The sequence below is a fragment of the Eriocheir sinensis genome, chromosome 28, assembly GCF_024679095.1.
Source record: "Eriocheir sinensis breed Jianghai 21 chromosome 28, ASM2467909v1, whole genome shotgun sequence".
Classification (NCBI taxonomy): Eukaryota; Metazoa; Arthropoda; class Malacostraca; order Decapoda; family Varunidae; genus Eriocheir; species Eriocheir sinensis.
The window spans coordinates 10,242,906-10,268,464 of NC_066536.1; the positions used below are offsets into that span (position 1 = coordinate 10,242,906).

General features: G+C 44.8%; 1 protein-coding gene across 1 annotated transcript in view; it reads right to left on the minus strand.

Moving 5' to 3' along the window:
• LOC127004494 (uncharacterized) overlaps positions 1–25,559 on the minus strand; it is a 111,510-nt gene that overhangs the window by 11,483 nt on the left and 74,468 nt on the right. Inside the window, exons 3-4 of the mRNA XM_050872268.1 lie at positions 16,551–16,761; positions 6,476–6,636 (exon numbers count right to left, since the gene is read on the minus strand). Coding sequence (XP_050728225.1) covers positions 6,476–6,636; positions 16,551–16,761 — 372 coding nt within the window. The remainder of the gene's footprint in view (positions 1–6,475; positions 6,637–16,550; positions 16,762–25,559) is intronic.

Consider the following 25,559-nt stretch of genomic DNA (forward strand, 5'->3'; position numbering starts at 1 on the left):
CAGTCATCATAATCATCATCTTCAGTATGTCAATAGCAAAAGAAGGGAAGGCTATTTAAAATATTGTGGTAGTCTCTCTCTCTCTCTCTCGATTTGATTTTATGAACCACTGCTATCGCTCGGCCGCCGTCCACGCCTCCCCGTCATTATAATTGTTGAGAGAGGGAGCATTGCAGTTTATTGTACAGTAAATCTCTGCCGTGTGGAGGCTACAAAAGCACGTTGTGTCGGTTTATCTGTGGGTCCGCCGTGCGTGGTTACTAATGATGTGTGTGTGTGTGTGTGTGTGTGTGTGTGTGTGTGTGTGTTCAAGGCCTTTTATGCGCCTGTTTGCGTGCTTTTATGTTTTTTCCCTTTGATGACTTACCTATTTTGTTGAAGTTCTGTTTCTTTTTCGTCTGGAATTTCTTACATTTTTTTCTATTTTCCTTATTTTTCATCTTGTCTCATTCTTTTCCTCTTTTCTCATTTTTTCTTTCATTTTATCCGTTTTTTTTTCCTTTTTCCTTTTTCCCTGCGTACTGTTTATGCCCCTATTGTCTTCTTACCTGTCTGTCTGTTTACCTCTCTATGTATATCTGTGTGTCTGTCTTCACGTTTGTATGTATGGGTGAACGCACGCACATTGGTTTTCATTCTGGCTTGTTTGTTTGTTTCCATCTACTTCCTTTTTGTTGTTTCTCCCTGTTCAACCATCTGCATATCTGACCAGGCTCTCTCTCTCTCTCTCTCTCTCTCTCTCTCTCTCTCTCTCTCTCTCTCTCTCTAACACACACACACACACACACACACACACACACACACATATACACATTAATATCGGTAAGTCCCCCTGAGTCAGCACTTCCCCGCTCCTTCATGAGGTGAGAGGCGTCGCTAATGCTTGCTTGTTTATGGCCTCGAGCCTCCCTTTGGGGACTGTGATCACGCTCAGCAATCATGGCATTACCCAAGTAATACACCTTTGAAATAATAATAGTAATAATAGTAATAGTTATAATGGCGTAGTTAGAGGAGTGAGAAAGGCATATCCTCGCATTTCTATCGTTTCGTGTGCTCGCGTGAGTGCGTACGAGCGTGTGTGGGTGCGTGACTGCGATGGCACGAAATGAGGACGTTGATTTTTCTTACTTTAATTCGAGTTTCTATTTCTATTTCTACAGTTCCATGATTTGTGTGCGGGGAAGCTCACGTCTATGTATAAAACTCTTATATCTGATCAAGGTTTTTTTCAGTGGGAGTGTGTCCATGCATGTTACTGCAAAGCGGATTATATGGAAGCGACTCGTGAAAAATAGGGTCACGCACACGAATATTTAATGGAACTGCAAGAATATGTACGCTTCCTTTGCTCGCCTCACGAATGATATTAAACACTGCAGCAAGTAGAGCAGGTGTAAAAAAAAAAAAAAAAAAAATCCATTACATTAAAATTGCGCCAACCCGACACACCTAGGGCACAAGACATTGCAGCGGGTATTCCTGCTGCTCCATCATGTGTGTGTGTGTGTGTGTGTTTGAGAATATGTTGAAGCGGCTTAGATGTCTGGTTTCGTAGTTATTCGGTCGTAAAGTTGAAAGGAAAGAACGTTAAAGAAGGAAGAGAAGTGCAAGGCAGATTTATGGGGCATAGGTTTAAATTTGTCTCTCTCTCTCTCTCTCTCTCTCTCTCTCTCTCTCTCTCTCTCTCTCTCTCTCTCTCTCTCTCTCTCTCTCTCTCTCTCTCTCTCTCTCTCTCTCTCTCTCTCTCTCTCTCTCTCTCTCTCTCTCTCTCTCTCTCTCTCTCTCTCTCTCTCTCTCTCTCTCTCAAACATCAGGTTCAGTGTATAAATGCTTGAAGGCTATTAGAAGAATAAGGAAATACTTTTTTTTAAGAAAGAGGAAATAACCTGGAATGAGAAAAGGTACGAGAGGAAAGGAAATTGTGCTGCAGGCGTAGTTACGGATTACAACCTTCATTCAGTTAGCGCCGATTGGGAAAACTGGGAAGGGCGGGCTGCTGCAGGCGGAGGAGGAGGAGGAGGAGGAAGAGGAGGAGGAGGAAGAAATAGGGAGGATGGTGGAAGTGGAGGGGGAGGTGGATGGAGCTGAAGAGGAAGAGGAAGAAAATAGAAAGGAGAAAAAAAGAATGAGGAAAAGAAGGAAAAAAATAGGGTATGGTTGACACTGAATGATGATGATGATGAGGATGAGGATTATGATGATGATGGGAGGAGGAGGAGGAGGAGGAGAAGGTGACATTAGTTATTAAGAAGGCTAGTTTTCAAGACTTGGGTGTTTGCAATATTGCCAGCAACGTAGAAAAAAATATCTGCAAAACTTTCCATTTCGTATGATTTGCTATAATGAGAGAGAGAGAGAGAGAGAGAGAGAGAGAGAGAGAGAGAGAGAGAGAGAGAGAGAGAGAGAGAGAGAGAGAGAGAGAGAGAGAGAGAGAGAGAGAGAGAGAGAGAGAGTTTATATGGTCGTGGGGGTTCTGTGGGCGGAAAGGAAACTCTGGGAAACATGATAGACCGGAATAATCTAATTAAGCAAATTAGGACTACTAAATAATTATTCCCGAATGGATGGGAGTAATCCACGGGGAAGGAGAAACATATAAATAGTTGCACTATATGTATATATTTTTTTAGGGAATGCAGGAAAAAGTAAATATATACGTATTCGTTGTAACATCCGTACCTTGCGTGAAATAAACAAAATATATATAGTCGTAGTGATTTTGTTGATGGCGTGTAATGAGCAAAGTAAACGAAACTCTGTCCGTGGAAGGCTATCAGGGTATGTTGGCGGTAGGGTAACGCTATGCTGAAGGTACAGTGTGAGGGGCGGAGGAGGTGGCAGGTGTGGGGGGAGGGGATGTGGTGGCGGTGTTGCTGCGCCGACTGACGGAGCGTTAGTGGTGAGTGCTGCACCTGGATACTGGCTCACCGTTGCCACTTTTTTGTGAGTGGAAATGTATATCGAAAACTACTTAGAACGATTGATTTCTCATCTCTCGCCGAAAAGTATTGAAAACATATTGTGTTGGTTTTCTTTTTAACTTTAACCAGGCATCTTATTTTTCTTTCTTTTAGGTTGTCATAAATTCCTTGATGTAGCCATAAAACATGTGTTCTTAGTATTGTTCCTTGTCATATAAAACAAAGAACAAATCATAAACATTGATTTACGTTTCTTAGGCGTTTGATAAATGAGTATCTCTCATTTCGTTTTTTTTAATTTGTATTATATATATTATGTTCTGTCACTGAACCCTCTTCCTCGCCAAAGTGTATTAAGTATAAAGAGATTATCATTTATTTTACATCATTTACATTTTTCTGTTCTTAAAGTAACCTCCAGCATGACGACTCGTAATCAAGCCCGAAACAGCAAATTTATCACCACAAAACGAGACAAACGTGACCCCGAACACAAACGACACACAACAACAACTAAGCAGCAATGGGCAGAAAGGGTTTTAAATCACCGTCAGGGCCGCACAGCACAGACACTTCCTTGGCAGGGCTGAAGGAGTTGGTGGTCATGTGTCTTGATCTGTGGCTGTGTGGCGGTCCCTTGTCTGGCGGGATTATACGTGCTCGTAATGTTAGGAGCCTTGCGCGAGGCCTCGGGGCTCGACGGCTTGGCGGGTGCTGCGTCCCGGAGAGGAAGGAAAGGAAGGTAGGAAGGGACGGATCGCTGGCGGGGGAAACGTGAGAACTTTTCGATAACACTTGGGATGGAGAAGTGGTCGAGCCGCGTGGCTTAGATATTGGAGAACTGTGCGACGTGCATGAAGGGATGAAGGGAGGCATGGGAGAGAAGTGGATATAAGGAGAATGAGAGGGAGGGAAGGAGTGAGGGGTGGTGAGGAGAATGAGAATGAGAGAGAGAGAAATGGAAGGACGGAGAATTGAAGAAGGAAGAAGGAAGGGGTATCCATTTCACCGAGGTCTACGTGTCTGGGGTATGTAGTGAGTTGTGGATTTACTTTTAAAAATGTGTTTTATGTGTTTGTTTGTGTATGCGGGGGGAACTGCTATAAAATGCTTTGCTTGTTTTCGTTTTTGTTACTTGTTTTCCGAGTGTGTAAATCCATGTATTATTTTGTTAAGAAAAACACGTGGACTGTCGTAATTATAAAGTATGTGTTTTGTTGTCTTGTTCAAGGTTTTCATGGTTGTGTTTTAACTTTTGCGTGCGTTTTTTCATCATATAATTTATACGATTCTCAGGTGCTTCATTGTATGTCAGGAGTGTTGCGTCAAGCTGCATTTAGGTTAAATATAAACTCACTGGTGCTCCGGAAATATATAAGGCAGGAGAATAGATAAGAAAAAAAAAGAAAAAAAAAATGTGGAAGGAAAAGAGCAGAGTGATAGGAAAATGATACGAGAAACGTAATAGGTAAACAAAAAGAAATTTTCAATCACAAGAAGCTTTATAGTTCATGGTTTTGAAAGAATCGTGTGTTTGGATGTGGCAGGCCGGTGTTTGGAGAAGTGTGGGAGGCATTGTGTTTGAGCGTTGCCACCGTGTGTATGTTTGTTTGTTTGTGTGTGTGTGTGTTTACAGGTGCAGTGCTATCATAAAGAAAAAAAAGTAAAAAAAGAAAGGAAAGAAAAAATAGACGATACACAGGCCTGCTTGAGAGTGAACGCACGAGAAGATAATTTAAGACCGCGCAAACAAGCAACACAAATTTCGGGAAAACAGAAGGGAAGCATAGCAGGTGTTCGGGAGGGAGGGAGGGAGGGAGGTGAGGGGATACAGGAGGGGAGGAAGGGAGGTAAGGGCACGTACAAGAGGGAGGAAAGGAAGGGGGAGGTAGTTAGAGAAGGAAGGATTGGCAGAAACACAGGCAGGTAAGTGGGAGGATGAATGAAAGTGCAGCGAGGATGGAGGAAGGGGGAAGAATTAATGTCGGAGCATGGAGGAGGGGAGGAGGTGAAGGCGGGAGTGTGAAAGGGTTAAGTAGGTATGAACAGGTAAGTGGAAGTAGGAATAAAGGTTCAGCGATGAAGGAGGAAGAAGGAATAGACAAGTTAAAGGGGGTTGTGGTGGAAACGAAGCAGGGAGCAGGAGAAGGAAAGAGAGAGAATGAACGAGGAAACAGAGAGGTCCAGGAAGTAGGAGAACGAAACAAGAGAGGAGAAAGGAGGAAACAGGAGTGGTACAGGTGTAGAAGAGTAGTTAAAAAATGAGCAGGGAGGAAGTAGTAGGCAGGAAACAGGAGGATAGCAGGCAGAGAACGAGAACAAAGCACATTAAATAGTGGCATGGAGGAAGCAGGAGACACGAAAGGGAGAGGACTAGGAACGAGACAGGAAGGGAAGAAGAAAAGGTGGCAAGGGAAACTGTACAAGTAGAAGGAATAGTACAAGGGGAAAAGAGGAAGACTAAATGAAGGAAACTAGATACAAAGAAGGGAGGGCAAAGAGTGTAGAGAGGAATAAAGAAAGAAGGGCAAGAATGAAGGAAACAACACTGAGGAAGTAGGAATAGTTGGGAATTTTGTATGTGTGAAAATAGAGGGTGATAGTTACAAATAATAAAAAAGCAGGATAATGTTTTGAATGCAGGAGATGTATATATAAAGGGAACCAATGCAAAGGGGAGGAAGAAATAAATGAAAGAATGAAAGAACACTACGGAAAAAAGAGTAGTTGGGAATTTGGTATGTGTAAAAATAGGCGCTGATAGTTAAAAATAATAAAAAAAAGCAGGATAAAGGTTTAGACACGGAAGCTGTATAAAGGGAACCGATCCACAGAGGAGAGCGTCGATTTGGGGAAGCAGTTAGCAAGAACAGGAGGTTGGAACAGGGTAAAGGTGGAGAGTAGGGTGCGGAGGAAGCCAGAAAAGTGAGATGTAATCCAGAACAGGAAGGAAGGGGTTGTAATGAGGCAAACATATAACGTTTCAAGCACGGGAAGGACGAAGAGCAGGGAAGCAGTGAATAAGAAGTAAGGGCAAAGGAGAAAGGAAGGAGATATGGCGATTAAACCAGAGGAGTAACGAAAATAGGGGAAGAAAGACTAAGATCAAGACGGATAAAGAGAGGAGCAAACATGAGGCACGTGCTGAAGATGAAGACAGAAGAGGGAGACGATGTGAGCGGGAGATCAAAAGAGGAGTAAAAAAACAAACAAACATGAGGAAAGGAGAGAAAAATAAGCAAGATCAGAAAGAAGATGAAAAGGGACCCGGATGAGAAATTGGGTACGAACAGAAAGACAAAGACAAAACAGAAAATAGGTCGAGACAAAACAAGAGAAAATAAAAACGAGAAAATAGGTCGAGACAAAATAAGAGGAAAGAAAAACAAGGAGCACGGGCTATTCTCTGTTACACTCACACCCCAAGACAGAGGGAGAACCAGGCGTAAATCAACCCAGAGGCGAGGAGAGAATACAAAAATACCAAGGAAAACAACAGCTGGCGGCGCTAAGGAAAAGGGGACACCGTGTTTGTTTTGCGTCACACTCACCATGAGGTTGGGGTCGTGGTGGGCCATGACTCGCTTCTCCTCGTGGTACCAGAAGATGTAGTCAGGCAGCTGCACGACGTCGGTGATCTGGCAGTCGATGATCACCGTGCTGCCTGCCTTCACGTAGCGATCCCCCATCGGCAGGATCTTCACCTTGGGGACTGCGGGAGGAGAGAGAGAAAGAACACGGTGAGGATTTTAAGGTTATAGGACAACGCTGCCAGATTGTCGTACTCAGCCTCTTATATTTACCGACTTCCGACCCCAAAACTGTATCGTGGACCCCAATAAGGAGATTCACTTAAAATTATCGTTAAAATAATTAATTCCTGATGTTTCTTGGCAATAGTTAAGCGTACTATGCTCTGAGTACAACAATCTGGCAACGGTGGTATAGAAAATATCGTTATAGGAGCAAAGATGAAAACGGGGTACGGTTGAATCGATAAATGGGAGAAGGGCGCATATGAATAGAAAGAGGAAACTACTAAACTGAACTGGGATGAAAGGAAAAGCCAACGGAAAGGTACTGTGGGAGAGAGAAAGAAAGAGATGATCAGTGGCATGTTCAGAAGTGCATGTCGTTGGAGGGAGAGGTCGAGGCAAAGATGAAAACTGAGTAGAGCTGAATCAATAAACGGTAGAAGGGCGTATGTGAACAGAAAGAAAGGAACAGTACTATCAACTAAACTGAGGTAGGGAGAGACAGAGAAGAAAAAAAAACACGGTGAGCAATGATTGGTTGGGAAAAGTCGTTCGCGCGACAATACGGGACAGATATGAGAAATAGGGTACACATGAATCAATAAAGGGGAGAGGGGCGTATATGGAGAGCAAGAAGAAACAACACTGCAACGAAACTGAATTGGGATGAGAGGAAGAGCAAAACGGGAAGTCACTGCGCGAGGGATAAAGAAAATAGTGAGAAATGAGAGGCTGGGAAGTGTGTGTCGTTCGAAGTTACAATACGATCAACGAAAGATAACTGAGGTGAGAAAAAAAAGAAGAAAAAAAAGAGAAAGATACTGCGTGGGAGGGAGAAGGAAAGCAAGAGGGAAAGATACTGTGTGTGAGGGAGAAGGGAAGAAAGAAGTGACATCTGTGTGTTATGAGAAAAGTGTAGAGTAACTTTATCAGCATGGAGGGAAGGAGAGAAAGGGAAGGTAAAGATGAAAGACGTTGGGGCGTGTAGCTACAAAGGGTTTAGAGGGAAGCATGAGGGGATTGTGTAAGTGAGAAGGATGTATAGGGTTGGGTGAGACTGAAAGGGGAAAGAGAAATCCATAAGAGCGGTGTTTATGGAGAAAGGAGGGAGAGAAGTAGACAGAAAGGGTTGTGGATTGTGTAAGACGAGGGGAGAGTGTAAGGTTACTGTGCGGGGAGAGAAAGAGATGAAGTAAAGACGTTGAAAAATGTTAAAAAAGAGCAAAGTAGTACGCATGAGAGAGAGAGAGAGAGAGAGAGAGAGAGAGAGAGAGAGAGAGAGAGAGAGAGAGAGAGAGAGAGAGAGAGAGAGAGAGAGAGAGAGAGAGAGAGAGAGAGAGAGAGAGAGAGAGAGAGAGAGAGAGAGAGAGAGAGTAAATGAGAGAGTAAATGAGAGTTTAAATTCGGAAAAGGTAGTGCAATAATACCCGTCCGCGACAGGAGCAGAATGAGGTGCAAGGGAATAGGTGAGGGAGGGTGGTAAGGGAGTAAAATGGAAAGCGCTTTTATGTAGTGGCTTGAAAATTTCCGTGTGTGTGTGTGTGTGTGTGTGTGTGTGTGTGTGTGTGTGTGTGTGTGTGTGTGTGTGTGTATGTGTGTGTGTAGTGCAATGAGCGGACAATGAGGGCACAGAAATGAGTTAAAACATAATAGTTTAACAGTATAAAACTCCAATTTGAGAACACATAGTTTAGAAGAATTTTTAAGGGTTGAAAGGAATAAGTTTGACACGTTAAAAGCAGACAGATAAGTGAACTGTACGTGCTCTAACCGACATTAAAGTACACCTGGAAAGCAGCAGGTAATCACGGTAGTAGCGGCAGGAGAGAAAAAAGAGAAGCCTTTGGTGTTGCTTCGTGCATGTGAACGAAGAGCGTCACGACATTTGAAACGGCAGAACTACGTTGTATTTTCTTTCTTTTTAAGCTTGGAGCACTGTGTATAAATTCCTTTCGGAGAAGAGCTCAGATTAATACGACTGACATTGAATGACTGACTGACTGACTGACTGACGGCTGACTGACTGACGGCCGCTTCCATCGCCTGTGAGTCACTTACTTCCTCTTTGTCCTTCTTTTATTCCCTTTTTAAATTCTGACTCACTCCTTTCCTCTCTCTCTTCTTTTTCCTTCTCCCTTCTCTACCTCGCTTCGTGCCTTCCATCCTCACAATACATCTAACCTTTAACCCTTCCATTTCCCTCGGGCTCGATATCCGCCTCCACATCACCACCAGCACAACACACAATCACGGCAACGACAAAACCTGATGCGATCCTCCTCCTCCACCTCCTCATACAACTATCCACATCTACATATCCATTACTCCTTGTACCTCAACCCTTCCCGTCGACTCCACTCCTCCTGCCGTCCATCCTCACTCCCACCACCTCAGAATCTTACCTCTGCCACCGCCACAACCTGCACCTCCTCCCACCACGCTCGAATCACCTGTCATTTCTCACATTTCCCTCGACCCCAGAATTCGTGTGTGCATTCGTGTATTTGTGTGTGTGTGTGTGTGTGTGTGTGTGTGTGTGTGTGTGTGTGTGTGTGCGTGTGTGTGTGTGTGTGTGTGTGTGTGTGTGTGTGTGTTCTTATGAGCGAGCGAGAGAAAGAGAATAAAAAGAGGAACAGGAAACGGGGCGAGGCGCTTTAGCAGAGACGAGACAGCGTCCTCTCCAGCATTAAGAGCCGTGTCGCGAGCTGCTATAATGGAGCCGGAATTAAATAGTGTAGCTTAAGACACTCGTGACCCGCCTGGCAGATTGTTTTAGCCTCGCAGAACCGATGCAATTTCATGGGTGAAAGGAAGAGGACATGAGGAAAGAGATGGAGGCTGGGGTGAGGGGTGAGAGGAGGAGACAAATAGCATTGGGGAGGATGAAGAGGAGAGAGAGAGGGAAGGGAAAGTTAAATTACTGGTGGGTAATTGAGAGAGAGAGAGAGAGAGAGAGAGAGAGAGAGAGAGAGAGAGAGAGAGAGAGAGAGAGAGAGAGAGAGAGAGAGAGAGAGAGAGAGAGAGAGAGAGAGAGAGAGAGAGAGAGAGAGAGAGAGAGAGATTTGATTACTCGAATTGGATACATCAGTGTGTGTGTGTGTGTGTGTGTGTGTGTGTGTGTGTGTGTGTGTGTGTGTGTGTGTGTGTGAACGGAACTGCCTTTGAGTGTGTATACGGCTCGCAAACAACATACGCGAAAGAAAACGCACCAAATCTAAACTCCAAACCTCTAAAGCAAAACTAAAAACAAACTCACACGAATACGAACTCCTTTCACATGAACAAAGGCGTTGCGGATTAATTTCCAGCCCGTCGCATGCAGGCGGTCTGTTGGGGTCTCTGGGCAACAACAATACGTGATGCCTCGTAATGCCTCATTTCGCGCCTCGTCCACGCCGAAATAATTACCTGACGTGCGCACAGGTAATGCTACAATTAACGCCGAGGTGTAATGCGGCCCAGGTGGGGAGAAAGGGAAAGTGAGATTACTGGAAAGGAAGAGGGAGGAGGTCGAGGGAAGTGGTGGAAGAGGGAAAGGAGAAGCAGAAAAGAGAGAGAGAGAGAGAGAGAGAGAGAGAGAGAGAGAGAGAGAGAGAGAGAGAGAGAGAGAGAGAGAGAGAGAGAGAGAGAGAGAGAGAGAGAGAGAGAGAGAGAGAGAGAGAGAGAGAGAGAGAGAGAGATGGGTTGGTGGTATAATGGAATGAATTGCCAGTCGGCGAGACTGGACAGTCAAGTGGAGCCGTGATTGGTTGGGAGGGACGAGCTCTCCCATCCGTGTACACACAGACACACACACACACACACACACACACACACACACACACACACACACACACACACACACACACACACACACACACAGTAGTGATAGACCAGGGAGCAGAGTGGCCATTGGTATTTTCATTCTTCGTGAATCAAAATAAAAAAAAATTCGTCCTGCTCTACTATAATTTTTCTTATTTTAATTTCTTTGATTTCAGAGTAAATCCTGCTACTAAGCCTGTGTTGAAAACAAAGTATAAGTGAGTATTTACGTTATTTGTTTTTGTACTTGGTAGCAGTAGTATTTTTTTCATCTTTAATAGAAGTTATTAACCGTATTTTAGTACCCTCCCAACGATCTGTTATTATATATTCCATCTCTCTGGAGCCTCATTTCCGTGCTCTTGACTCCAATTTACTTCAATGCCGTCCATTTGCTGCCTCTGATTATGCATAGCGAAAAGGTAATACCCAGTGTGCCTCATTCCGTGTGTGTGTGTGTGTGTGTGTGTGTGTGTGTGTGTGTGTGTGTGTGTGTGTGTCCCTTGTTAGATTTAATGGCAATGGGAAGGTAACCCTATTTGCTTCTAGTTCCTCGCAACAACATTTGCTGTCGGTAATCAGCCGTGATCAGGGTATACACAGGTAATCATTGTTCGCTGTTATTCGCTAGTAAGCGGAGGGAGAAAACTCGCACACAAGCAAAAAGTAAAAGAAGATACAAAGTAATCACATAAAATTACAAGCGTGATCCATAATAAGAGATTTTTTCATTTACATTTTCATAACTAAAAAAATAATGTCATTTTATGTCTTCATTTTTTTCCTTTTTTAAAGTATGTGTGTGTGTGTGTGTGTGTGTGTGTGTGTGTGTGTGTGTGTGTGTGTGTGTGTGTGTGTATTTTCGTGTGCGTGTCTTTTCCCCCTCGTTAGGCCGGCCGGCAGGTGTTATTGCCGCCGCTGCTGGCCAGGTGATCCCGCGCCGCCTCTGGGGATGCCGCGCAATGGACTATTTTTCCCCGTGTAATGTTCCGGACCAGAGACATAAAGCTGAGCGGCCCGGGAACTCTCATGCGCATGCGTCCTCCTTGCTCTCCTCCCTCCCTTACTCTCTTACATTTCCTCTCTTCCTTGCTTCCCTTCCTCCATCCCTCCTCTGCTCTGGGCGGGGGGAGAGGAGGAGGGGTAGTGGTGCCATCTGGTGGGGCGTTGCTCCCTTGGAATGAGTCTTGCTTATCTTTTACGTTGGCGCATTATATCCTCCCTCTCATCCCCTCCCCCTCGTCCCCACGCACACTTTCAAGGCTTAAGTCTCCACTGGCCGCTTCATGGAAGTTTTTTTGTTTTTTTTTAGTTTAGTTGCGTTTCTCGTTTTATTTTTTGTTTGTATTGTGTATGACGTTTTATTTCGTTTCAATTTGAGTTTTCTTTTCTTTTTCTTTTTTACATTTTCTTCCGTGTTAGGGATGGGGAATGCGTGCGGTGTGAGCGGGGCGGCGGTCGTAATACCTGAGGGATGAGAACGCGAGCAGGCGACGTGCCAGGCGGCGGCGGAGGCGGCGATGGGTTGCGGCGGGTATAAATATTTACCGTTCATCAAGGTTAACCAGGATGGCTGTCCGTGCGTCCCTCCCCCGTGGCCCACCTTTGCCCTTCCTTTACTATCCCTCGACGCCCGTGATATTTCCCTTCTGTGTCGCTCGCTCAACCCCCGCCACTCGGGACCCCGCGAAGGTAGCATGATGGCAGCGAGAGGCATTAAGGCGGCGGTCAGATGGGTTAAAGGGGACCACCATGGACCTGCCCTCGCCTCACTCCTCCCGCCTGGAACTTTTCCCTTTCACACTTTTTATCTTCTCTCTCGTCTTCGTTACTCTTTCCTCGGCACTCAGCTCCTCCCTGATGTTTGGATGGCACGGTGTACCCTTCATGGTGGGTCTCCGTCTGGCGACTGAGAACATCAGCCTCAGATTTTTTTCTGTTCTTTATTAGTATTAAGATTATCTTCCCAAAAGATAATACTTATTTCTGTATGAATCTTAAACATCCGCGAGATGATTCTGCGACGTCTGTTTTTGGTTTGCGCTATCGGTGTTACTTGCCAGTGATAAAGAAATATTCCATTCCCCGTCCCGGAACTCCCTGTCAACTCCTCGCCGCCCTGCACCGCCCCACCTTGCCTTGCCCCTCCCTACCCCTCTCCGCTCCACCCTGCCTCGCCGCGCCGCCCATCAACAAAGGGACAGTTGGACACGTGCCGCCGCCACCGTCGCCGCCGTCACAAACAAAAGAGGGTCATTTAAAGCGCCTCGCGAACACCACTCACCAAAATGGCTCCCCTCAGTGGTTCATCAAAATATATTTATTTTTAAGGAAAAAAAAGGAATTCGATCAAGCCATGAAACCCACAACCCACCACAAATGGGTTCCCTCCCCCCGCGACCCCACCGCCTTCTTCAGAGTTCAGTGGATTCGACCTTTCCTTGTCACCCAGCAGATCGAGGTTCGAGTCATGCTGAAAGTGGCGGCGATCACGAGTCCGGCATGTGATGAGACAGTGGGTGAATGACACACACACACACACACACACACACACACACACACACACACACACACAGGAAAAAAAAAAAACATAATCTGGTGACATCGAAAAAAAGTGTAAAAAATGTTCGTGAGTGAAAAAAAAATGTAAAGGAAAAAGATCTACGAGGGCAAGGAAGGAAATGAATTTTGAGACGCTGGCGAAGGAAGGAAGGAGGGAAGGCGGGCGTCGTGTGGCGGAGCGTTACAGAGGTGAGGTTGGCGTGACGCAGCACTAATGGGATAAATATTTCCGGTTTATTGCCTTGGAAATGAATTGCCTCCTTATCTCCCTGTCCTCTTCCCTCTCCCTCCCTTCTTCCTTCCTCCTTCCCTGTTGTCCCTTCCTCCGTTCCATATGCCCCATCCTCTCTCCTTCCCCTCCTGTGTCCCTTCCTCCTTTTTCTTTCCTTTTCCTCTTCCCCCCTCCTTCCATTTCATCCCTCTGTGTCTTCCTCCCGTTCATTCTCCCTTCTTTCTATATCCATGTTCGTATCTTCTCTTCCTCTTTTCTTTACTTTTCCTCCTCCTCCCTCCTTCCATTTCATCCCTATGTGTCTTCCTCCCTTTCGTTCTCCCTTCCTTTCTATATCTATGTTCGTATCTTTTCTTTCCTTTTGTCTTTTACCCTTTCCACCCTCCCTCTCTTTATCTCCTTCTCCATGTCCCCAGCACCTCCTTCTTCCTTCCTTTGTACATACTGCCACTCTTTGCCACCTTCTTCATCTTCTCTCCTTCCTCCTCCGTCTCCACTTCCTTCTGTATTCCTCTATACCTCCCTCCCTCATCCCTCACCGTCCTTCTTTATACCCTCCATCTATCTTCTCCTCCTACATTCTCCCACTTTCTTCTTTTTTTCCCTCTTCTCTCTTCCCTTTCTTACCGCCTCCTCCAGCATACTATACTCCTCTTTCGGACCTTACTCCCCTCCTCCACTTCCCTCCCACGTCCCTCTGTTCCCCTCCTCCATCAAGGTACTTTATTAGAGACAGCTGGTGAATCTGCCTTCTTTCCCATCTGTCCCCTCTCTTTTTGCTTCCCTCCCTCCCCTCATTCTTCTTGCCCCGTACCTTCTCCCTTCTTCACTCCCTGCCATCTTCCTGATATTGAACGGAGAGGAGAGAAGAAAAAAATGCATCATGAAGAAAAGAGGCTTAGAATTTAGTTGTGCTTTAATGTCCTTACGTACCTGCCCCTCACGCTAAAGAGCTTACTTTTAACGAGCTCTGCGAATACTTGAGTGGCTTGCAATTAATATGTCCGGTTGTCCCTTCGAGGTAAAGTATTTCTTGTGGCCGGTCACTCTTACATCTATCAAGAAAGTGTTGTACTCCTTCATCTGCCCGTCAACTGTACCCTCCCTCTCTTCGTCCCCCATAATTAATCTGAATCATCACAATATTACCCCATCCCCAGCCTTTTTAATCTCCTTTTCTCATTATTCTAAACCAACCCAGAAAAAGCACTTCAAACCCCCCCCCCCTCCCAACCTTCCATCCATTTCATATCAGTGCATTGAACTTGGTACCCAGGATGTATTTCACCCACTTCCCAACCTCCCAACGCATCACCCTCCTCTCTCCTCTTCTTGCATCAGCTAACTCACCCAGCCAGCCAGCCAGATAATTCACCCTCTCCAGCTCCCTCCATCCTTCACCTTTCTCCCCCATTATTTTTAGCCGAACTCAGAAAGATATTCCACTCCCTCACGCAGCCCTCCCAACTTCTTCACCTCACCTTGCCTAGTGCAATTAATGAGCAAAGAATTCCAGATATTCCAGATGTGTGTGTGTGTGTGTGTGTGTGTGTGTGTGTGTGTGTGTGTGTGTGTGTGTGTGTCTTGTTAATCATGTGTTTTATGGCTGAAATTGACGTCAAAGCTAAATCCCTTTCACTTTTATTCTAGGCGTTCACAGAGAGAGAGAGAGAGAGAGAGAGAGAGAGAGAGAGAGAGAGAGAGAGAGAGAGAGAGAGAGAGAGAGAGAGAGAGAGAGAGAGAGAGAGAGAGAGAGAGAGAGAGAGAGAGAGAGAGAGAGAGAGAGAGAGAGAGAGAGATCCAACTTTGTCTCAGTCAGTCCTCTATATTTTCTCTTTTCCCTCGCATCTGCTTTTGTGTGTCGAGCGTGTATGGCCATAACGAAAATGCTCTCCCTTAGCGTCATATAGGGAAAGAGGAAATGAGGGAGATAACAAAAAGGGAAATGAGAATAAGAGACCAGGAAGCAGAGATAAAAAAATGTGGCATACAAAAAGAAAAACGATGTCGGGGATAAGACCGGAAATAATTAGGAGGGGAACAGAATGAGGATGCAGAAGAAAAGGATCTTGATGCGAAAATGTGAAAACGGAACCATGAAAAGAAGAGAAAAAGAGCGAGAAAGGGTGAGGAAGGACACGGGACGACGGCTGGAGGACGATAAACGATAAGGATGATGCTAGAGTGAAGGAAAGTAAAGGAAGATGGAAGGAATGATGGAATCGAGAAAGGGTGTCAGGGTGAGGGAAAGAAGGGAAGTGAAGGAACTGATTTATGATTAAGATGAAAGGAATTATGTAATCGATAAAGGGTGTCAAGGCGAGGGAAAGAAGGGAAGTGAAGGAACAGATATATGATTAATTAATTGAATCTAGGAATAGTCGGGGGAAGAGATGAAGATAATTGGAGTTACGAAAACGAGAAAAGGACGCAGGAAATAAAGAACTGGAACAAAAGGAACAGGGAAGTATATTTGAAAAGGACAAACGCACAGACAGACTGTTACTTATTGACTTCGAGGAGAGAGAGAGAAAGAGAGAGCGAGAAAGGTGGGCATGGAAGAGAAAACATTTGGTGATGGAAAACCTGTGTTGAAAATGTGAAGCTTTTAAGAGAGGGAAAGAAAAGTGTGTATGTTTGTAAACACGCATTGGATCAGCAGGAAACGGAGGAGGAATAAGAATGAAAGGAAGAATGTTTAGAAAAATAGGTATGCAAATGTTTGTTATGAGAAGGGGAGAAAATGTCAGCTAATATAACATATCTACCTACCATCCTCATATCATACCCATGCCAGACTTCACCACTGCGCACTACACCTGTCTCCGCTAAGTCTCACCACTTATCATTGTACCAGGAAGGAATAAGAGTAAATGGTGAGTAAGTAAGAGCTGTCGCGGAGCTTTCATTATCCGGAAAGGAACGAGAATGAGAATGAGTGTACACTACAATACTCGCCGTTTAACTCTACGTGCACATCCCTCCAGACTTCACTTACGTTTCCACTCGTATCACTTCTTTCAATCCACCCGTACAACTCCATTCCACTACACCTCGAAACTGTATCCTACCATTCCAACCCCATGGTATACCACACTGCAGATAAACACCACACACCTCACAACGTTATATTAAACTACACCCACCCACACACTGAACAACATCTCTTTGCTACACAACATGGCACACCACCCTGCCCCACTTCATCCAACCCCACCACTGAAACAAAATCGAAGAAAGTAACTACAACGGATAAAAGGAATCACAACTTACTGACGACTCTGAGGCTGAAGAACTGACTCATCTTGGGCTCTGTGGACACTTGGCACTCGTACTCCCCGGCGTCTCGCTCCTGCACGTAACGAATCACCAAGTTCCAAGTCTCCGTAGGCGCTGAGTAGTGGGACTCGAAGCGCTCATCGCCGACAAAGGTGTAGCGATCCACCGTGAGGATGTCCGCGTCCCTCACCCTCACCCACGACACCTGAGGGGAGAGAAAATGACGTTATATGGGCGTCAGGGGGTCAGCGAGGCGAGAAAGGGGAGAGCAACGCCTGGGGAATTAATGGAAAAGGGGAAGTGAGGGTCAGGCCGATTGTGAAAAATAAGAGAAACATAGGAGGTCAGGCAGGGACAAGGGGTGGTGTTGGTTAGCGCTCGGTTTAGTGAAGAGAAGAATTGGTGGAATATATTTGAAAAAGAAAAAAAATTGAAGGTCGCTGAGGGATGGGAACCGAAGGGAACAGTGCATGTGCCGTGTTTCGGGGAGGGAACACTGAATGGGAAGATAGGGAGGGAGTCTAGAGATGAAGGGAAGCTAGAGAAATGGGAATAAAGAAAACGTCGTAGCTGTTACTGTATACAAATAAGGTGAATGAAGAAGGGCAAACACAAGGATAGTTAATAAGGTGATAGTACTTCTGGATCAAAGAGAAAAGGGAGAATAAAAAATAACTCAATGACAAGTTAGAAGAAGGGAACAAAGAGAGGATAAATGAAGAGGTGTACAAGTTTGTGCTGCGGAATCACGGAGTTGGATAAATGGGAGGACGAAGTAGGGTAAGTTTTCTTTGGGTGGACACAAAGGAAGAGGGAGGAGGCGGAGGGCGGGTCGTAGGAAACACCAAGAGGATGAAGCGGCTTAGTGACTAGTCCCGCTACGAGGAGGAAGTTTTGTAAAAGGAAAGAGGGGAACCAGAGAGACTGAATTATAGGGTCTTAGTGCTGGACAGAGTGGAAAGGAAGAGGGCCCAGAAATCAGGTCAGTGGGACGTCTCGTGATAAAAAAAAATCGTGATAAATGTTGAGTAAGTAAAAGCTGTCGCGGAGCCTTCATTATCCGGAGAGGGACGAAAAATGAGTTACATGAGATTTTCTTGAGTGTGTGTGTGTGTGTGTGTGTGTGTGTGTGTGTGTGTGTGTGTGTGTGTGTGTGTGTGTGTGAACAATGGCCCGATATGTGGGATGTTAAGTCTGTAGAAGCTGTGAAGGGCTGAGAGGAGCACACACCTACACACACACACACACACACACACACACACACACACACACACACACACACACACACACACACACACACACACACACACACACACACACACACACACACACACACACACACACACACACACACACACACACACACACACACACACACACACACACACGCATCTGTTATTCGGTTAATGAAAGCATTGTTCTTCATTATTCGAACATATAAGCATCATGACTTTTGTACTGAATTTAAATAACAGGGACTTGCAACGATATATTGCCTCATCTGTGAAATCCCAGCCATTTTTCAGTCAGAAAGAGAGAGAGAGAGAGAGAGAGAGAGAGAGAGAGAGAGAGAGAGAGAGAGAGAGAGAGAGAGAGAGAGAGAGAGAGAGAGAGAGAGAGAGAGAGAGAGAGAGAGAGAGAGAAATCGTCGTGGAAGAGAACAATCGAGATAGAAATCGTCTTGGAGGAGAACAATTGAGACCTCATAAGTGCAAGAGAAGTGGCAAGAAATGAATTGCTTGATTAAACGTTCATCTTCTCGTGTGTCTGATCCCTTCCGTGATTAGCTGCCAAGGGGATCGGAGGGCTGCTTGAAGGGAGAGTCTATCATTTATTGGGGTCATTAAGGAAGATTAGGTCCTAGTGACATCCTCTCCGCAACAACAAGAGAAGGACTTGACCCCCTCACAGATCACTTACAGGAGGCGACCGCAACTTGACTGTGAAATACGGCTGCTGCTGCGGATGCTGTCCCATATTTGACATCCTCTTTCCTCTACTGCCCGAAGTCAAGGGTTCACATTACGATTTCACTAACACTTCTCATCAGCAGGCAGTTCTTCACCTCGCCTCTCAGTCCGTTCCTGTTCCTCTACACTTTCATACAAGTAGCCAATATCCATATGCTCATACATTTCGGGACTCACACGCCCACATTTGATCAGACTTTCGTGGAGGCTTGGGGCATTTCCAGGGGTGGCTTTTTTTAGCATAGGGATAGTTTGACAAGTCTCCTGCATCATGAACGTAAAACACACTCATGAGAATCCAACTAACCTCCGTTGTGGCCTTGGAAAATGTTTGTTATGAGAGCTTAAAGTGTCTGATAATACAGGCCCCCACACCTCGTTTAGGACGCTGAGAGTTTCGTATGATGGCTCTGAATAACGCAACGCTGCTCTTCATTGGCCTTTGTAAGACTTTTAACCTCTGACATTATAAACGTTCGTCAGTGTTAGCATACTCTTCTCAATTTCAGTCCTGTTAATTGTTTAATGTCTAGGGCTAATGGTGTAATTTGTGACTGTTGTTATGGTGTCAGGTTTTTTGACAAAATTAATCTCTCTCTCTCTCTCTCTCTCTCTCTCTCTCTCTCTCTCTCGTGAATATTTTCGGTGCCATCTCGACTGACAGATACCGAGTACTGCCATTATTGATCACATGCAGGGACGTGTGTCGGGGGGTAGCGAGGGGGCAGCGAGGGGGCATCTCTCCCTGATTAATGAGGAAAACGGATCCTTCAGGGACGTGATGAAGAGGGGCGAGAGAAAAGGGAGCGCGTCTGCCAGCTTCCGTCGCACCCTCCTCTCCTCCTTCTCCTCCTTTTCCTACATTTTCCTCATAAGACGTCTTCTAAGGTAGAGAATGAGCGGCCGTGATGTATAAACGGACGGTTGCGAGGGAGGGCGAGAGAGGATGGGCCAGAGTTAAAAAGGGAAGTGAAATAGGAGGAAAAGGGAGAAAAGAGGAGGAATCGAAAGAGGGAACACAGAGGAGCACAGGCCGAAGAGTGTTGTGGTGGTGTTGTTATTGCCGGAAACGCTGAAGAAAAGAGCAAGAAATTAAGACGAAAAGGAAGAAAACAAGTAGATAAATGAAGAGAAGGAGGAGGAGGATGAGAAGAATGAGGAGGTGGGGGTGAAGAGGAGGAGGAGGAGGAGGAGGAGGAGGAGGAGGAGGAGGAGGAGGAAAAAGAAAAAGAAGAAGAAGTGGAGGAGGAGGAGGAGGAGGAGGAGGAGGAGGAGGAGGAGGAGGAGGAGGAGGAGACTGAGAAGGAGGCGACGTGGCGTATCATGGCGTGGCGAAACTAATTATTGTGGAATATTAACCCTAATAAGATTCTTTGGCCTGCTGGAGACCGCTAAGTGAGTGTGTGTGTGTGTGTGTGTGTGTGTGTGTGTGTGTGTGTGTGTGTGTGCGTGGGTGGATGGGGCACGGCTTCCCTTTTCAGTGGCCGCGGAGGGTGACGGAGGGTGGGAGGATGTGAATTAATGGTCGGCGAGTCCTGAGGGATGGCGGCCTTGAGAGTGATGCGACGCGCCCTAACGGGACATACATCATTGCCTATGTTCGCGCGCGCATGTCCTGTCCTCTCTGCGTACACTTCTTCCACCGTCATCAACGTGGTGTGAATCTCTCTGCGTTTTGCCTCAAATTTCCTCTCTTTCGCCACGATTTATCCGGCGGGACAGCGTTGTTGATAGCGTAATATTATTTTTCATAAGGTCCTCGGTTCCTCCCTCCCTTCCCCTCTACCCCTCTCCGTGCGTGTGTGTGTGTCTGATGAGGGAGATAAATCATGTATTTTTTCTCATTTGGACAAGGGAAAAGGTGAGGAAGGAAGGGGGAGGGAGGTTTAAGGGAAGAGTGGAGATTTTTCATCCATTTCAGACCCCACAAATTAGTTTAATAGCTTTTTTAATTGTCCTTTTTATTTCTTTTTCTCTTCTTGATGGAAATTAGTGGGTAACGCCTCTTGTCCCTGCGTTACGTGATGGTGAAGTTAATCTTTTTTTCTACTTTAGACGCTTAAAAGGCAAATTGGCTTAATTGCGAGAGTTAGTCTAGTGTTTCACGCTGAGCCGCTAGGCAGCACCGCCCGCCTCGCTTAAGAGCCGTAAACCTTCACTTTATTACCGGGAATGAGACCTTAGTGATGTATATTGTCTGTGCTGAGGGCTTAGTCTTGTTTTCCCCTCCACTACTCCTAGTCACGGAAGACAGCTGTCTCCCTTCCTCCCTCTCTTCTTACTCCTACTCTTCCTTCCTTCCTTCATTTCCTTCCTTCCTTAAGCTACTCGTATGCCTCCTCCCTTCATAACCCTCACTTATCTCCAGGCCATAATATTAACCCCTTAATTGCTATTTTATCTTCATCTTCCCACATTCTGACTTCCAGGTTTACTTCTCTCACATTCCACTCCTCATCTGTTTCTATTGTTTCTCCCTCCGCAAGCCACTCAAGATTGATTACACACCTGACACAAAAAGTATTATAATACATTTTTTTTCCGATTGCTAGAATTCTGAATATAGAAGTAACGTCCGCATAATTTAGCTTCAAAAGTATGCGTTTAGGGTTAACAGTTCTCAGTACTGTCAGTTTTACACGTTCTTGATTGATCATTCTTTTTTTTTCCGAAGAAAGGTTGGCGAAAAGATTCTGGAAACTCGATAAATGCTCCATAAATTTGAGGTATCTTTCCAGTGGCCTGTAGAATCTGTTGCACAGTTAATTATAGTGAGTCAGTGCTTGAACGTGAGTGCTATTGGTTAAGGAATTTCTGTAACATTGTGTGTGTGTGTGTGTGTGTGTGTGTGTGTGTGTTGAGAGAGAGAGAGAGAGAGAGAGAGAGAGAGAGAGAGAGAGAGAGAGAGAGAGAGAGAGAGAGAGAGAGAGAGAGAGAGAGAGAGAGAGAGAAACAAAGGGAGTAATTCAGCATCCCAATTGTTGTCTGAATCAGTTCACTAATGGTTCAGGAAAACAACTTTTATGAACCATTTAGTCTGTGTTCGGTATTGCTTCGTAGTCAGTCTCTCTCTCTCTCTCTCTCTCTCTCTTTTATGGGTCAATGTCTAGCTGAATCCATTAATATCCATACTTTTTCAACACACACACACACACACACACACACACACACACACACATACACGAGGTCCGTGCTCTGCAGACCTGACTTCGCCTGAATTTTTCGCCGTGTTTTCTTTCAGACATTCATCGCCGTCACTTCACTCTCAAATCTTGTGTGTATTTTTTTTCTCGTTCCTTTTTCTCCCACTTTCTGGCCTGCATATATTTACCTGCGCTCTCTGCATGCGTGTACCTGGGCGTTTGTGATTCATGCTCACCGTCATCAGTTTTTCAAAAGCCACATTTGCATTTGGTATTATGTATTCTCCTCCATTTCCTCCGCTTTCTCTTCCTCCTCCTCCTCCTCCTCCTCCGCCTCCTCCTCTTCTTCATTTATTTTTATTTTAATACATCCAACTCTTGGCCGTTTCTTCCAGTTTAAATATGTATGTATATATTGTAATTTCGTCAGTTCATTTTTGTATTTCAACATGGCTCAGTTTTATTTTTTTTAGTGTGTTCACATTTCTTCTCTCGTTCGTTTCCCTGTTCCCTGTTGTTTTCTCGTGTTTCAGCGACTCAGTTTCTGTTTTATTTATTTTTACATATTTTAAAACTTCTCTAATATTTCGCATGTTTTCCCTTGCGCTGGGAGTCAACTTAGCAACGCATTATTCCTTGTCGCAAAGTCTCTCTCTCTTGCTGAAGTTTGTGTCTCTCGATTTGTCTTGCTTGGTTGTGCAGGTTTCCTTCATTCCTTTGTGTGTTATTCTCTGCCGTCGTGAGTTTCGTGCTTTACATCTTAGGTTTGTCGCGCCATTGTTGTCTTTCGTCGTGTTTTGCCGAGCACACTCCGCGGCTTTGCTTCATCAGCGGGGCCCGACCCGTCTTGAGGAGAAGGAGGAGGAAGAAGAGGAGGAAGAGGAAAAAGAGGAGAAAGGAAAAGAAAAAAAAACAAGAATAAGAAGAAAAATAAAAAGAATGAATAGGAGGAGAAGGAACAAGATAACAGTGATGACCAAAGGAAAGTATTTAATGAAGGCAAGGAAAAAGAGAGGAGAAGAAATAGACGAGCAGGAGGAGGAGGAGGAGGAGGAGGAGAAAGGGAAAGAAAAAAAAAACAAGAATAAGAAGAAAAAGAAAAAGAATGAATTTGAGGAAAAGGAACAAGATAACAGTGATGACCAAAGGAAAGTATTTAAGGAAGGGAAGGAAAAACGGGAGGAGTAAAAATAGAGGAGGAGGAGGAGAAGGAAGAAGAGGAGGAGAAAGGAAAAGAAAAAAAACAAGAATAAGAAGAAAAAGAAAATGAATGAATAGGAGGAAAAGGAACAAGATAACAGTGATAAGCAAAGGAAGGTATTTAAGAAAAGGAAGGAAAAACGGGAGGAGTAAAAATAGAGAAGCAGGAGGAGGAGGAGGAGGAGGGGGAGGAGGAGGACATTTGTCTTGTGGGGGTGTATGCAGAAAATCTTAAAGGAGGTGAATATTCGAACGACACACCCGCACACCTGCTCCTCCCCCCTCCACGCCTCTCACACCTTCCCCTTTAAAAGTGATCTGGGCAAAACACACGCCTGCTCCTCCTCCTCCTCTTCCCCCTTCTCCTCCTCCGCATGTTCCCCTCTTCACCTCACTCGCGTATCTCACTTCAGAATAGACAGTCATCTAATCAGCCAGTTAGCCGCCTAGTCAGTCAGTCAGTCAGTCAGTCAGTTTAGTTCGTCTGTCCGCAAGTCCGCCAGTCTCCCATCCACCACCAGGAAGTCATTCTAATTAAGGTTCATTTGTACCGACGGTTCCTCAAAACACACCTTCTTCATTAATTATAGCGCGCGTGTGTGTGTGTGAGGGTAGAGACACGCAGAAGAGATGACATACACGCACACATTTTCGTCGACACACACACACACACACACACACACACACACACACACACACACACTCACACTCACAATTTTGCTCATAAACCTTATTTGAGAACACCAACAGCACGCATATTGACACAGCCACGCACATTAACGCTTATTATATATTTAAACTGATAGAAAGGCAGTATGTATATTTTTTTATCACAGCTATGTATATCCATCATGCATGCACGCATTCACACCGCTCTGCTTAGTTACTTTGGTCGTCCATTTTCAAGCATCGTATATCTGACATTAATCTGCTTTTTACTCTCGCCATTGGAATTTATGGCGTTTTTTCAATCTCCTAATCCCTAGATCTCGCTCCCTGTCTCTACTTGATATATAATTCTGTACTGTTTTTCATTTATCTACATAACTGCCAATCTGCTCAGTTATCTATATCCCAATTTATCTATCTTCGTATGCCGATTTGTATCTCTCTCTCTCTCTCTCTCTCTCTCTCTCTCTCTCTCTCCTACACAACTACGTACACACAAAAATACATACATAAAAACATACGTACATACATACATACATGCTAACATCCACACACATCCGTAAAATCGACAGACCACTTCGAAGTAATTTAGATGCAGCCAAAAAAAACAAAAAAACAAAAAAACTTCCGCAACAACACATCCTCGGACAAAGCGAAAGAACCAACTTTGGGAGGAAAAATCCGCGAGGGAAAAAAATATCCCTCTCGCAAAAAAATATCTTCGGAAAAAAAATACACGTCCGGAATAACAAAAGCGACCGACGGTAACGATGATTATCCAGCTGCTGCACAAAAATCAATCGCCCTTGGATCCCCGCCTCGCACTGCAAACAAACACTTTCCTTCCCAAACAACCAACCCCGCCTGTTAGACCCATGCACCCACCCTCCCTCCCTACACACACACACACACACACACACACACACACACACACACACACACACACACACACACTTGCAGACCACGCAACTCACTTCTTTTCCTCTCCTTCCTTCCCTGCTCCGTTATCTCATTCCTCCCCTCCCCTTCCCTTTCCTTCCTCCATCCTCCTCTCCTGTCCTCGCTTCTTTCTTCCTTCCCTCCCTCCGTCCATCCATCCGTATCTCCTTTTATTCCTCCACTACTCGCTTACTGTTTTTTTTCCTCCCTTCCTCCCGGCTGCATCATTTTTCCTTATTTTCCCTTCCTTTCCTTCCGTTCTTCCTACCACCTTCACTCATTCCTACCATTTAGCCCCCCTCTGCCCCCTCCGCCCCCCGTCCTCCTCCCCCTTCCCTCCTATCTCACTCTGTTTCCACTCTCGAAAGACCAAAAAATAAATGTAAACACAGATACACAAATGTAAATACACACACACACACACACACACACACACACACACACACACACACACACACACACACACACACACATAAATATACGTAACATGTGTTTTGCAGTACATCTAGATTTTTTTTTGGAGGGGAGACTGGCGAAGTGAGTAATAAACTAGTGGAATTTAGTGTGTGCATGTTTGCGTTTGTTTGTTTTCTTTGCTTTTTGTTTGTGTGTGTATTTCGCCTCTTTCCAATCATGAAAACCAAGCTTTCCCTTTCCCTTTCTTGAGGTCATAAAACCTTAAAGAGCAAGGCCGACGATGTTAGAGTCAAAAATATAATATTATGTAGTTAAATAAGGAAGTATAGAGAATAACCAGCAGGAACAATTTAAAGTGACATATAAAACTGACAGGCAGGTAAGGCGGGACGAAAAGGAACACAAACAAGAATATTATTGCACTGTTAGATTCAAGTTCACATTCAAAACCTGTTTTCAGACCAACAATACAATAGTGGCATCAAGAACAACTGTGTATAAAATAATGAAAAATAGTTATGTGATATAAAAAAATATATGTCTGCTTTTTATTGCAGTGATATAAAACAGGAAAAGAAAAATATAGAGCTCTGTAATAAAATAAAAAGTAAGTTTGTTTTGTATATGAAAGATAAATTGTCAAGGGAAAAGAATACGTAATAAAC